The sequence below is a fragment of the Mugil cephalus genome, chromosome 22 (genome assembly GCF_022458985.1).
Source record: "Mugil cephalus isolate CIBA_MC_2020 chromosome 22, CIBA_Mcephalus_1.1, whole genome shotgun sequence".
Lineage (NCBI taxonomy): Eukaryota > Metazoa > Chordata > Actinopteri > Mugiliformes > Mugilidae > Mugil > Mugil cephalus.
Window position 1 is genome coordinate 19,126,872 of NC_061791.1, and position 12,678 is coordinate 19,139,549.

At 41.2% G+C, this 12,678-nt stretch overlaps 2 protein-coding genes across 3 annotated transcripts; one reads left to right on the plus strand and one right to left on the minus strand.

The window, feature by feature from the left end:
* The first annotated feature begins 1,004 nt into the window (after positions 1 to 1,004).
* On the plus strand, positions 1,005 to 4,470 carry kiss2 (kisspeptin 2). Of its 2 annotated transcripts, XM_047575306.1 has the most exons (3): positions 1,005 to 1,739; positions 1,821 to 1,930; positions 2,341 to 4,470. In XM_047575306.1, the coding sequence occupies exons 2-3, from the start codon at positions 1,825 to 1,827 to the stop codon at positions 2,604 to 2,606; spliced, it is 372 nt and encodes a 123-aa protein (XP_047431262.1). In that variant the 5' UTR covers positions 1,005 to 1,739; positions 1,821 to 1,824; the 3' UTR covers positions 2,607 to 4,470. The 2 variants fall into 2 exon arrangements, with proteins under 2 accessions (XP_047431262.1, XP_047431261.1); XM_047575305.1 differs by lacking the exon at positions 1,005 to 1,739 and having other exon boundaries at positions 1,774 to 1,930.
* On the minus strand, positions 4,168 to 12,342 carry ldhba (lactate dehydrogenase Ba). Its single transcript, XM_047575304.1, has 8 exons — positions 12,157 to 12,342; positions 9,040 to 9,176; positions 8,220 to 8,337; positions 7,956 to 8,129; positions 7,687 to 7,860; positions 7,433 to 7,550; positions 5,895 to 6,018; positions 4,168 to 4,980 (listed from the first exon to the last, which is right to left on the minus strand). The coding sequence occupies exons 2-8, from the start codon at positions 9,166 to 9,168 to the stop codon at positions 4,813 to 4,815; spliced, it is 1,005 nt and encodes a 334-aa protein (XP_047431260.1). The 5' UTR covers positions 9,169 to 9,176; positions 12,157 to 12,342; the 3' UTR covers positions 4,168 to 4,812.
* Positions 12,343 to 12,678: the final 336 nt, after the last annotated feature.

Here is a 12,678-nt window from a genome sequence, read left to right on the forward strand (position 1 = left end):
CACATTGCAAACTAAATTCATAAAGAAGTGCATGTACTTTGAGTGTGCTCTTCTTCTTTTTGGTGCACAGTCTGTCATGACTGTAACAATTTAAAGTGTCTTCTTAACACATTCTCAAATTTATTTCACCAGATTATAACTTAAGTTCAGGAAGTAGACCGTGCCCCATATTATTATATTTTCTGCACTTACTTAAATAACATTTGTCTTTTTCTCTCTGTTTGTCTCACTTCTCTACCGCCACCCTCCCCATCCCATTCTTCTTACACCTTTACAGGAACCAGGAGACGATCCGAAGCTTCCTGAGATGTGCCTCCAGGCTGAATCAAGCTCTTTGACCCCTTTTCATCCCCTTTTCATCCCATCCTCTCAACCCTTTTGATCCCATCTACCCCATCCCTTTTCATCCCATACCCTTCGACCCTTGTCATCCCTCCATCCAGTTCTCTCTCTACCTGTCTACCACTAAACCTATTTGAATCAATTAAGATGTGGTCTTTGTTAGTCAACTCGCCTAATCTTCGATTATGTAATAGAGGCCAGAGAAAGTTTTAATTTGTTACAGGCAAATGTCACTACATGTCCACAATGTCAAAACTGGTAAAACAAGTAAAACTGGGATACGGAGGAGTATGTAAACACAGGCATTGATGTATATTAATAAATATTGCTAGATACAATGTATGCAACAACATTTCCAAAAATAGAAGATTGAACTGAATAATCACATTGTTCTGCAGTTCAGTTGTGTTAAAACATTAATTCATCACCTCCAACTATCTTGGTAAACAAAGACTTTTTTTTTTTTTTAAATTTTAGGTTCAGGTTGCCACATTTTTCTCTGCTGACAGCCTTGCACGCGTTTTCTTCGCTTGTCTAATGTTAATTACTCTTCCTTTTCTTATTGCCTCCCTCAGTAGCGGTTTCTTTGCCACAGTTGATTTACACAGTTTTCTCTAAAGGCTGATGTGTCTGCTATTCGAACTTTGGGAAGCGCTGACGTGAGCTCATTTCTGAAGTGCCACTAACTGGTGATTTCTGAGGCTGTTAAAGTAATGAACTTGTCCTCCCACAGCAGAGGGGACTGTCAATGGCCTTCATTTGCTTTGGGTGATTGTCATCAGGGTAAGTTTTGTCACAGCGTTTGATAGTTATGTGGGGATAGTTCTGTCTGGATTGACTGACCTTTGTATCTTCAAGTAATGCTGTACTCCTCTCTTTACTTAAGATTTGCTGAAACATTTTTTTTTCTTTTTACCATAATATGGATTATTTCAGTTGAATAAGGCGATTTATACCTCCGCTACCTTGACACAACAAAACTGATGGCCTCGTGCACAATAAGAAGCAACCTGACAACTGAAGTCTTTCCAGACAACCTCGACCTTAATCTCATATTTCCTTTGTAGCTCTTCGTATGTATGCAGTCAAACTGGAACGTGGACTGCCCAAATACACGCCCAGCGTTTTATCCCTGCTCCCGTTGCTTATTTCATTTAAAATGGTTCATGTTTTCACAATTTTTCCACATACAGTGCCATATTATCTTGGGCTGGATGGATGGTGAGGGCAGCAAACTGACTTGTCAACATTTCCGAGAAGAGCTGATGAATGATGCATTTCCGAGCCACCAGCCCCCAGCAGAACACAGCTCGCAATTTACAGTGCAGAGATGCAGCCTGCTGTGATTGGCTGTGAGCAGCAGGAGCACAGGGTCACCTGGCGGGGACATAAAACAGGTTGGAATGGAGGGAAGGCGCTAGTACCTGCTGAGCTGGCGGACATTAACAGCTAAATCTAATCTGGCTGGATTTACACAGAAAGATGAGACTCGTAGCTCTGGTTGTGGTGTACGCGCTGATTGTTGGTCAGGACGGTGTGGGAGCAGCTCTGCCTAGATTGAATTCTGCACAAAGGACATATGGAACAGGTGGGCTCAGTATATATATTAACTTTGTTTTAGTTTTTTGTTGTTGTTGTTTTAAGTATGATTTGTTCTTCTATTTTACTGTGAGCATCTTTATTAACATAGGCAGCGGAGATACAAAGAGGAAGCACAGGCAGTAATAATAATTTGTTTTATGTTTAAAAGTGAAATTTTTCTAACCTTTCTTGTAAAGCAAATAGTGCCCTTTGTCTTTATAAGTAAATACAATTAACTCACTTACATTTTTCAGTTGAAACGCTAGATAGATGTATAGATAGACTGACTGAAATACATGAAATAAAACAAAAAAAAATAAATAAACAAAATAACGAAAACCCTATTAATATAAATAAAATATATTAGACGGGTGGTAGACTGCTGTCTTCAGATGTGTGTCTGCTGGTGTTCCTCAGGACCAGTCCGCTCTGCGCTGAGGAGGAGAACCACAGGGGACCTGCTGGCAGAGGACCCCAGCCTGTGCTTCTCCCTGAGAGAGAACGATGACCAGCGGCAGCTCCTGTGCAATGACCGCAGGAGTAAGTTCAATTTCAACCCGTTCGGCCTCCGCTTCGGGAAACGCTACGACGGCTACATTTACCGAAGAGCGGTCCAAAGTGCCAGGACCAATAAGTTTTCGCCACTCGCTCTGTTCTCGCGAGAATTGGAGGTTCCCACCTGAAACAGACCCGTGTCTCCTGAAGAATGATGTAAATTGTGTGACTAAAGTATTTCAGTGTGTGTTAAAAAGGTCAGGACTTCAGAATAAAACTTTTGTACCTTGACTTCTAGAATTCTTTCCATGTGCAATATTTTATTTACTAGTCATTTTCTTCTTCAATTCATATTTAAGTTTATCTATTCACAACATTTCTATTTTTTTGTGTGAATGTAGTCTTTTGTTTGGTTTTTAATGAATATTTGATTTTACATGTTTCAGATGTAGTACTGTTATTTTACAAGACAACAAAGGTTCTCTATCTCACACGAGCTAGCTAGAAAGGGAAACGCAAGCGCCTCGGTCCTGACCGCATCACCGTCGTGCTCGAATGACGTTAAAGCACATCCTCTCGGGTAATATGGCTTAAAAAATAGTAATAGAAATTCTTAATTTTCCACGTTTTAAAACACGTTTACCAGAAATTAACATCAACTGGGATCTTATGCAGGAGCTTAATGCCACCACGAGATGGCGATGTTGTGCCAATTTACTTAATGAATCAATGGAGAAACTCAAATAGAATATCAATTCTGACTGGTCCTCCATCCGGTACATTAGTTTGTGTTGAGCTCATTTGCTCTGACGTTACCCTATAACCATCAATTTGTCAAGCTGTTCTTAGATCTTTCTTTAAACATGAATTTAACCATTTGTCAGTTGTTGCAAGATGATAAAAGTGACCGAGAGGTTTAGTAGGCCCAGCAACAAACACTTGCCCCTGGAAGTGGTTGTGGTGGTGGCGGTTCATTAGTGTAACCCTCCAACAAAATATCTAGTTACATCTCGGTAATAAGCGACTAATGCAAGTCAATGTGATTTAATAAAATGTAACTTAGTGCATGATGTATCAAGGGATTGCAGTTCAAGAATGACTTGAAAGAAGTTATTGAATGTTAATGTGTAGATTAGTGCAAGTTACTTCATACATTAACCTATAGAGCTTCTGTTACAGCTTGTAAATATGACATGAACATGAAGACGTTGGATCACGAAGCAAAATGTGCATGATTGTTGTTGGATAAAAGCAGTTCTCAGCTGTGAGACTGGATGGGCCTTAACTCAATGGTATCAGTAGAAATGTCAGTAGTTACAGAAATGTGTTTAATGTACTGAACTTGACTGTAATCACTAAAAAGTTTCTGCTGAGTTTGGAGATTTAGATTTACTGTCACACTGGTGCTTCCCAGCTAATGATAGCATGCCATCATTCAACATAACCTGGACTCACATTACTGTTATGCTAAAACCGTTCAAAGAAATTCATAACTAACATCTAATCTAAAACATGTTGCTTATAGTAATATTACAGTTGTTCTCAATGATGTTCCCATGAACGATAGTGACCCGGACACAATTCAGTAAAGCCTGCTAACTATATGTTGGAAGATTTACCATTTGCACTACGTTTACAGTATTTGCATTTGAAAGGGGAAGTTTAAATCCTTTTAACTCATGAGATGTTCTACTTGTCTACTGATTGTGTCCTTTTTTACAGAAAACAAAACACTCAAGCACACACAGCGCCATGTTCAAGTTTATTAAGTTACATGTTGCTGTTTCCGACGCAGTTTACAACACAAGGACAGTCACAGAGGATGTTTAAAAATCTACTCCATCTCCCTGTCATGAAGAAAATCCTTAAAATTCCAATGCCATGGCTCATTATTATGTGTTCACCAGAGTGCAGTGTCTGCTGTAGAGTAACTGTAAGAAAAGGAGCACTTTCAATTCAGTACAGAAGGTGGGGAAGGCAGTGACACTTATGGGTCGTGTTTGATCCTGGTCCGGACAACTGCAACACAAGAATCCATACAGTACACATCTGCACAACACAAACACGTAACACAGCAACAGTAGCCTACCAGCCGTGGGGAGCAAATGTGCCCTTTTTAAAGGAACATACCAGAGTGTTTAGACGTATCAGGCGATTGACAGGAAGAAGGCATTAAAACGGTGTCACACGGATATAAGAAAAAGTGAAATCAGGCCCAATGACATACAGTACGTTAAAAACCAAAATCCTCGCTGGCACAAATTCTAAAACATTGGTATTGTCCATTAAAATAAGAGCGGTACAGTCTAAGAGAGCGGGACATTATAAAAGGAGTGTGTGTGCATATCGACCGGCCGTTCTGCAACATACAGGAGGTGTGTGTTATTTGGAAGTTCAGATGTCCTTGAGGTCCTTCTGGATGCCCCACAGTGTGTCTGCACTCTTCTTCAGCTGGCCCACCTCGCTGTCAGTCAGGGTCATGTTCACCACGCTGCTCACACCACTGCTGTTCAGAATGCAGGGCAGGGACAGGAAGACCTCTTCACCAATACCATACATGTCCTGGAAAATAAACACAGGGCTTAAGTGCTTAGTGCCTACGAGAAAGACAAAGGAAGAGATTGGTTCATAAGGTGAAGCTAAAACAAACCTGACCACATAGTCAGCTCTATAAACTAATTTATTGTTCAAATAAATATTGAGATGAGATCAAATGCCACAGTAGGGAAAACAAGAGCGCACTTCAAAAGTGAATGTAGATAGGCAGACACGCATTAGATAGCACACATTATAGGCCTGTTCAGACCTTGCATTAAAATCCGATCTGGCAGATGTGATCTCAAGTGACCAGTGTAAAAGACAGGTGTGAACACCCCCAGCCAGGACGCATTGAGATCACATTTGAGAGATTAAATCTGTGACCACATTTGGAGGTGGTCTGGGTCACATGACTCCACATTCCTTTGATTGCATGAACACAATGTGTCCCAAGTCACATTAAAGACCGCCTATACTCAACAAGGGTGCTCTTGGTCAGAGGAGATTTGCCTCATTCATTCAGAAAAAATCACAATCATTGTTATAAATGATCGCCTGACAAGGAAAAAGCACAGTATGTGATGTTTGTTCATTATTACTAAGAGCTTTTTAAAGTATTCTGTCCTTGTAGCTGTTAACTAACTGAAAAATAAATAATGCTAAATAAGAATTTACAAATTCAAGCATTTAATATGAGTATAAACGCATAATACTGATTAAATAGTTAACAGTGGTATCAATTACAGGTACACTATACTTCTTTAGTGCTCTACATGAGTGGTTCTTAGCTGGTCTGGTTTCGGGACCAATCATCACACCTTAATAACAAGACCCAAATGTAAGAACATTTTCAACTTCTCAAATTTATTGACTGTTGGTGTTTTCAATAAAAAAGTTCAACACTGAGTGTGTACGTGCAGCTCTTGCGTGTGACTGACCTTGACCATGGTGGAGACGGGGTGCACACGGCTCATGTTCTTGATGATGCTCTCAGTCAGGTCAGCCACGCTCAGGCCGATGGCCCAGTTGGTGTAACCCTTCAGCTTGATCACCTCGTAGGCACTGGAACACAAAGTGGTGCTCTGTTAACAGCTGTACACACAGTGTGTGTGTGTATGTGTGTGTTCTGAGGCCCCACAATGTGATACGTGGTTTTCGGGTCAAAGTTGCAATTAGGTTCTGAAATTAGGTTAGTTAAGTTAGTCAGGGTAAGGTTTACAGTTAGGGAATTAGTTGTAATGCTTTCCACTTTCTCCGATGCAGACTGCCATAAAAGCACATGAGCCTGCACTCTGTCAGGTAGTTAGAAAGTAAAGCTTGGATTTATACTGTCAGAGTTAGAGGCCACATTCCCACTGGGGCCTCTTGTGTAAATGTAATCACTCATGGCCTCACATAAAGGAGCACTGAGAAACACTCCCATAATGAACGCTAAACCTTCACATACACATAAGGATTATTCTACTCATATTCTTTCTGTGAGTTAACACACAGATTCGTCATTCATCGTAGTTTTGTTTTTTTTCTCAACCATGCAGGCTCGGGTTTCTGAGTTGAGTCAGTTCGCTGCAGCCTCTAAGCATTTGTCTTTACGGCAAGGTTTTGTCTTTAGGTCATCACCCACACAAGCATGACAGCCTGATCATGACCCTGACACTGATACCTAGTTTATTTCAACAGAATGTTGGACTTCAGGTCTAATCTGAAAAATACAGCAAAAATATATTTTATTATTCATTTTTGTTTTTCTTTGGTCCCTCGTGCTTAAATCGGACACTGTTCTTACAGATCTGTGCCTGTGTACTTGGAACTATCCAGTTCCAGAATCAGCTGTCATATGACTAGGTATTATGCATTCCAGTCCTTATCCTCCCTGTGATCATAGTGTGGTGACTGGGTCCTTCCAAAGGCTGCACCTTGGTTACGATCAACAAACATCAGTAAACAGATGTCACCACTTTTTCTTGGTTTTTACTAAACATATCAACTGCTCGTGTGCATTAGCACATATCTGAACACAATGAGTGTCTATTTTCTGTAATTTTTTTTGACACTACACAAACAGAATGTGATGTTCTGATGACTAACAGTTGCCATGCCAACCGTTCCATAAAGCAGTCCCAAAGGACTGTGAGAATAGGAATAAATAGTATAGTGTGTAATCCAACAATTCTTTGTTACTACTGGAGGTAGAGCAGAGCGTAGTATATTAAATGAGAAGACGAGTGAGTCTGGTGAAAATATGGAGCGCTCACTGATAACAAAGCTCTGTGTGGCTCCACTCTTGGACTGTACTACACAGACTCCGGCTAAAAACTTTCAAAATGGCGCCACCAATACCCCCAGGAAAATAAAATCAGTTTGGCCAATGCAAAAAAGTGAGGATGCATCCATATTTATATACAGTCTATGTACAAACATCCGAGCTGAGAGTATGTCAAAGACATTTCTTCATATTCTCACACAGACAGCTTACCTGTCCACTACAGCCTTGTGTGTGGCCTTCCACTGCTCCTTGTCAGCATCAGTGCCGATGTCAGGATTCAGCTTCTGCAGGTTTACTCCTGCTACATTTGCACCACTCCACACAGGCACTGGAATAACACAAAGCCACAGTTACAACTGCACCATATCTGATTTTCACACACCAACTTTTTGAGTACAATTTAAACAAAAAAATCTGTCGAACCTTATTGCAGTTATAAATTCCTCTTTCCCGTGGTTACTTACCACTGGTGTCTCCGTGTTCACCCAGCACCCAGCCGTTGAAGGAGCTGGCATGGATGCCGAGGCGCTCAGCCATCAGATAACGGAAGCGGGCTGAGTCCAGGTTGGTGCCGCTGCCGATGACGCGGTGCTTTGGCAGACCACTCAGCTTCCAGGTCACATAGGTCAGTACGTCAACTATATATTAAAATGCAAAAAACAAAACAATTATTTGTTATCTGTGGAACATTGACCACATGAATACGTTTGACACTCTTGATGCAAATACTCACCAGGGTTGGACACCACAATAATGGTGCAGTTGGGACTGTACTTCATGATCTGAGGGATGATACACTTGAACACATTGACATTCCTCTGCACCAGGTTCAGACGGCTCTCACCCTCCTGCTGGCGAACACCTGCTGTCACCACGACCAGGCGAGAGTTGGCTGTAACTGCATAGTCTGGAGGAGGAAAGAAAGGGAAATGAGATGTTATGCGAAATATCTTATGCGACGCCCGAGGGGTACAGGTACAGTGGTGTGAATTCTGACCTTTGTCTGCTACGATCTTGGATGTCTTGAGGAAGAGGCTGCCGTGCTGCAGGTCCATCATCTCCCCTTTGAGACGATCCTCCATCACATCCACCAGAGCCAGCTCATCACACAGGTCCTGACAAGAGGAGGAGGCAGCCAGTGAGTGCAAAAAGAAGTGGCGGTGATCTATCATGTTAACCCCTTTGAAAAAGGGGTGTAGCTCATACTGTGGGACCCATCTGCTTGAGGCCAGCAGGGCTGGCACAGAAAAAGAGAGAGGACTGAAGAGGGTCTCTAAGATATCCATAAAAGAGTTAATGGGTAGACACAAACAGTCTCACTTACATGTTACACGTATGATTTAGAATCAACAATTTACTTGGTATTTATGTCTTTGCATGTCCTAACAAAATGTATGCAAGCACAGGGAGAACCTGCAAACCCCACACCCAAAGGACCAGCCAGCTGACAAGTTTAAGCAGAGAACCTTCGTGACAAGATAGCACTTGTCATACAGTGTGCAACTGTGAGAAACCTGAATGATGTAATATTCAAAACATTGTTATATCAGACAAAAATCTCAATGGAGATACCACCAGGGTAACACAGTCTTCTACAGAGATTAGCTTTATGAGTCAGTCTTCCAGATACAGTATACCAATTTACCAGTGTATGTAATTTATTTTGATGTGATTTCCTAATCTATGCTTATCTAAACTCAAGTTAGAAAAGTAGAAAACACAATTTTATGGATTCAAAATAAGAGGCTATTTGTTTGTCTTTTCCCTCATACATAAAATAAGGATGTTGTAGACATGCATGTGCAAGTGTTTCTTACCCGCAGCAGGATGCTGACGGCGCAGGCCATGCCCACCTGGCCCACACCGACCACAGTCACCTTGTTCCTGGGGGGCTCGGCGGGGGTGCCTGCCAGAGGGCTGATCAGTTTCTGGAGTACTGAAGACATGATTGCAGCTGCATGGAGACACAGAGATAAGATAAGTCACAAGACTACCCTAAATAACCCATCTCAAATTATTTGATTTCAAAAATATTTGTTCTAACCAGCTGAAGCAGTCTAAGCTGGTGTTGCTGAAACAGCTGATAACCTTTATCTGATACAAATGAAAGAAACTGACTGGACATGAGGTTCAGACTCACAAGGCTATTTGAGTTGTGAGATTCACCTCAATGGACAAAAAAACAATCAGCCAGCAGCATTAGTAAAATTGTTGGTTGGAGCTGCTCCATGCATCCGTGTTACTTGTTTTTCAGAAGCTCAACAAAGACTAAAGCAGATGCTTAGCTGTCTTTGCTGATTCATCAAAGACTATAGTAAACCACATAATTCCTAATTCGGTCAACACTGGATAAATATGAACTTGCTGAAACAGGTTCTTCATTCATGGATATCACATTATCCAGTATGCGAAATATGTCATATGTTTAAGTAAATATTGCAGAGGGAAAGTTCAGTTAATTATTTAGTGGTTAACCCTAGAATTAACTGGCCATAGATTCATTAACTAACTGAAATAAGAACATTCGCTTATTTTGGAGGCAGATGGGGCAGGAGTGGAGAAAGAACAAATGTTGCCAAGTATGTTTGTGCATATTCTGCTTTTTATATAGTCCCAAAAACACATCAACAAAGGGGGAAAGTGATGGGCAGGTTATATGTTGTGTGAAACTCAATTTAATACTGGACACTTCCAGCAGCACTGAGGCGTGCAGCAACTTTGTTGATGTGATGCATACGAGAAAAAGTAGCAGTTTGGATAAAGGTATTCTTCGTGTGTGTTGTGTCAATCACCCTGGCTCAATAGCACCGAGAGTGACACTAATCTGCTTTAGTTATGTACACAAATTAGGAAGCAAATCCGGAAATGGATATGAAACATCTTATCACAAGATACTTTATGCTACGAAGACAATTTGTTAGTTCCCTGTATAAAATACCACAATACATACCAAATGCATCCGAGTCTACATCGCACTTGAGCAAATGGGAGTGAGTTACTGCTAGTAGTTTGTGAAATACATTGGTGGAAATTTAAAAATGCCACATTTGTCCTTTCCAATATATGAAACTCTAATATAATGACTGTGATAAGCAAAAAGCTAGGTGAACGCTTGAGACTCTGAACTGTGCAATCAACGGTGCAATTTCAAGGTGCAATACCTGATAGATACTTGACACTGGTTCTGTGCAATCTATGTCCATAAAAAATAATCTGCCCCACTTACATGTACAGTTTATATTTATTGCTGCTGCTTTGACCTATTTATAACTGCTGAGCTGCCGTTGGGTATTATACAGGGTATAAATATTGTGTTATCTTGTCTGAACCTTATTTTAGAACATTACTTCCTTATACTCAGTATTGGCATCACCTTGAAAAGATCCGGTATTGATGTGGATAAATTAGCTTAAGTGTTTTTTTCAAACCAAATTGTACTTTTTTGCTTCTAAAACATTGTGTATAATTACCTCAATTGCTAAGTTGAAATTAGTCCTCCTACTGTTGTCTCTGTTAACTATATTCTATATGAAAGGATTGTCATCCAAACTTTTAGGCTATAACATTCTGGAAGGTTCTGGACCAAGGTCATAGCAGCACAATGGCAAAACAAAGAACCACAGAAAGCAGGGTATAACAAAGTTTTAGCCTATATCACTAATATCCAAAGATCCAAAAGTCTTATTTATTATAACGAGTCCTTAGCGGAACTCGATGGCTAAATATTACATATAACTAGCAGCAGATGGACACAGTGATCCTGAATTAGCCAATACGAGAGAAAGTGAAATAAACCCCTTTGTGAAGAATCCCAAAAGAGAACTCTGGTAATCGGGGGCCTCTGTGTGGAAACTGATGACCTTAGTTGTCGCTGTGCATAAAGAACAAAACCCTGAGAGCTCATGTTGTCCTGTATATTTAGCCCACTGGTACAGGCTGCCAACAAGTTGCCACAGGCCTATCAGTCATATCAAGGTCAAAGGAACACTAGAAACAGACAGGCAGCGGGAGGAGGTCTGTTTCTATAAAAGGACACCTGCTTTGAAAACTACAGAGCAGCTTTTTATTCAAAGGACAAAGGTGCTGCTGGACTACACAATAGGCCATTATACTCTGCTGCATAACACCTCACTACGCAATACAAACAATAGGACTAATTTCTAACTAATCAACACCTGGTGGAATTGTTATTTAAGTAAGGTTGGTTTCCTAGTAGCTGCGTTGGCTCTTGTCTTTCTTAGTGCTTTTAGTGGAGTTATGTAACAGACAGGGCCTGAGCAGGGGCCTTTCATTTTGGTGATGCTGACGGATAGATTCTGCGCCCGCATTTAACGACGCAAAAGGTCAACATTGGAAAGACAAAAAAAAAAAAAAAAAAAAAAAAACACAGTGTAAGTAGTTCAAGTTCAAGTTCAAAGTGAGCATTCAGACACGGTTCCTGTCTGCGCCATTTCAGGAAACTGGCCAAAGATGGAACAAGCCATCAACAAAGACACGGAAACACAGTATAAATGTATCGCAAACACAGAGACGCTCAGACCAAGGCAGTAGAATGGGTTTGACAGCCCTGTCGATAGCTATTTGTGTAACTTAACTGACCGAGTATCTATCTAGCCATCTATCTAATAATGTGGCTGCTGCACGCTGTGCTGTTACTATTATACGACGAAATAATCCATCTTTCATAAATAATTGTAGAAATTATATTTCTTAATTAATACAACATTTGAACTCTCACAATTGGGGAGAAACACCCTTGAAAGCTCCCTTTTACTCTATGCCTCAAACGTGACATTGAGTTTAACTTCGTGCAGTGAAAATGGTTTCCCTTGGCTCAGAGCATCCATTGCAGCTCACGCGCTCAGCACGCATCGTCGAAGGGAGAGGCCACGAGCCCGCCGCAAGAAGACGGCTGAAAGAAGCGGAACACTCACAGGGTTAGAGAGACAAACGCTGACGGTTGCTGTCCGGTCCGGGGCAGGAGACGGCCGAAGTCCGAAGGCTGTCGGGGAGATGGAGAGAAGGCTACTGCGGAGCTTTGGTGAGCGGCGGCGAGGAGGAGGAGGAAGAGGAGAGGAGGCGCGGGAGGAGCTGGATGTTACCACGTTGGGTTCACGTGTGAGGAGGGGCGCAGCAGGGTTCCAACGTAATATACAGTCAACAGATCAGGAAGTGACTCAATGTGTGCTGTAGTATAACTGCCAGCTAGCCTGCTTGACTAGTTAATCATTTAATATATACAGATATATTTGAGAAGGTGTGTCCATTAGGTCATATCGAGTAATTTAAATCAGCTCCTGACACAATATGATTCATTTACTCACTACTGCCACTGTCAGTCATCCATATTCTGTAAATATGCTGCTCCTTAAACTATATGCTGCTGCAACACTATACATTTCCCCACTGTGGGAAAAAAGTGAAGAGTTATCTTTAACAGCCTGATAACCTTGTAC

Excerpts from the sequence above, each read along its gene's own strand:
- ldhba (XM_047575304.1), bottom strand. The coding sequence starts at position 9,168 with ATGTCTTCAGTACTCCAGAAACTGATCAGCCCTCTGGCAGGCACCCCC. Across the intron at positions 8,130-8,219 it reads CAAGATCGTAGCAGACAAAG|ACTATGCAGTTACAGCCAAC; the intron begins GTCAGAATTCAC and ends TTCCTCCTCCAG. Across the intron at positions 6,019-7,432 it reads CACAAGGCTGTAGTGGACAG|TGCCTACGAGGTGATCAAGC; the intron begins GTAAGCTGTCTG and ends TTTGTGTTCCAG.
- kiss2 (XM_047575306.1), top strand. The coding sequence starts at position 1,825 with ATGAGACTCGTAGCTCTGGTTGTGGTGTACGCGCTGATTGTTGGTCAG. Across the intron at positions 1,931-2,340 it reads ACAAAGGACATATGGAACAG|GACCAGTCCGCTCTGCGCTG; the intron begins GTGGGCTCAGTA and ends GGTGTTCCTCAG.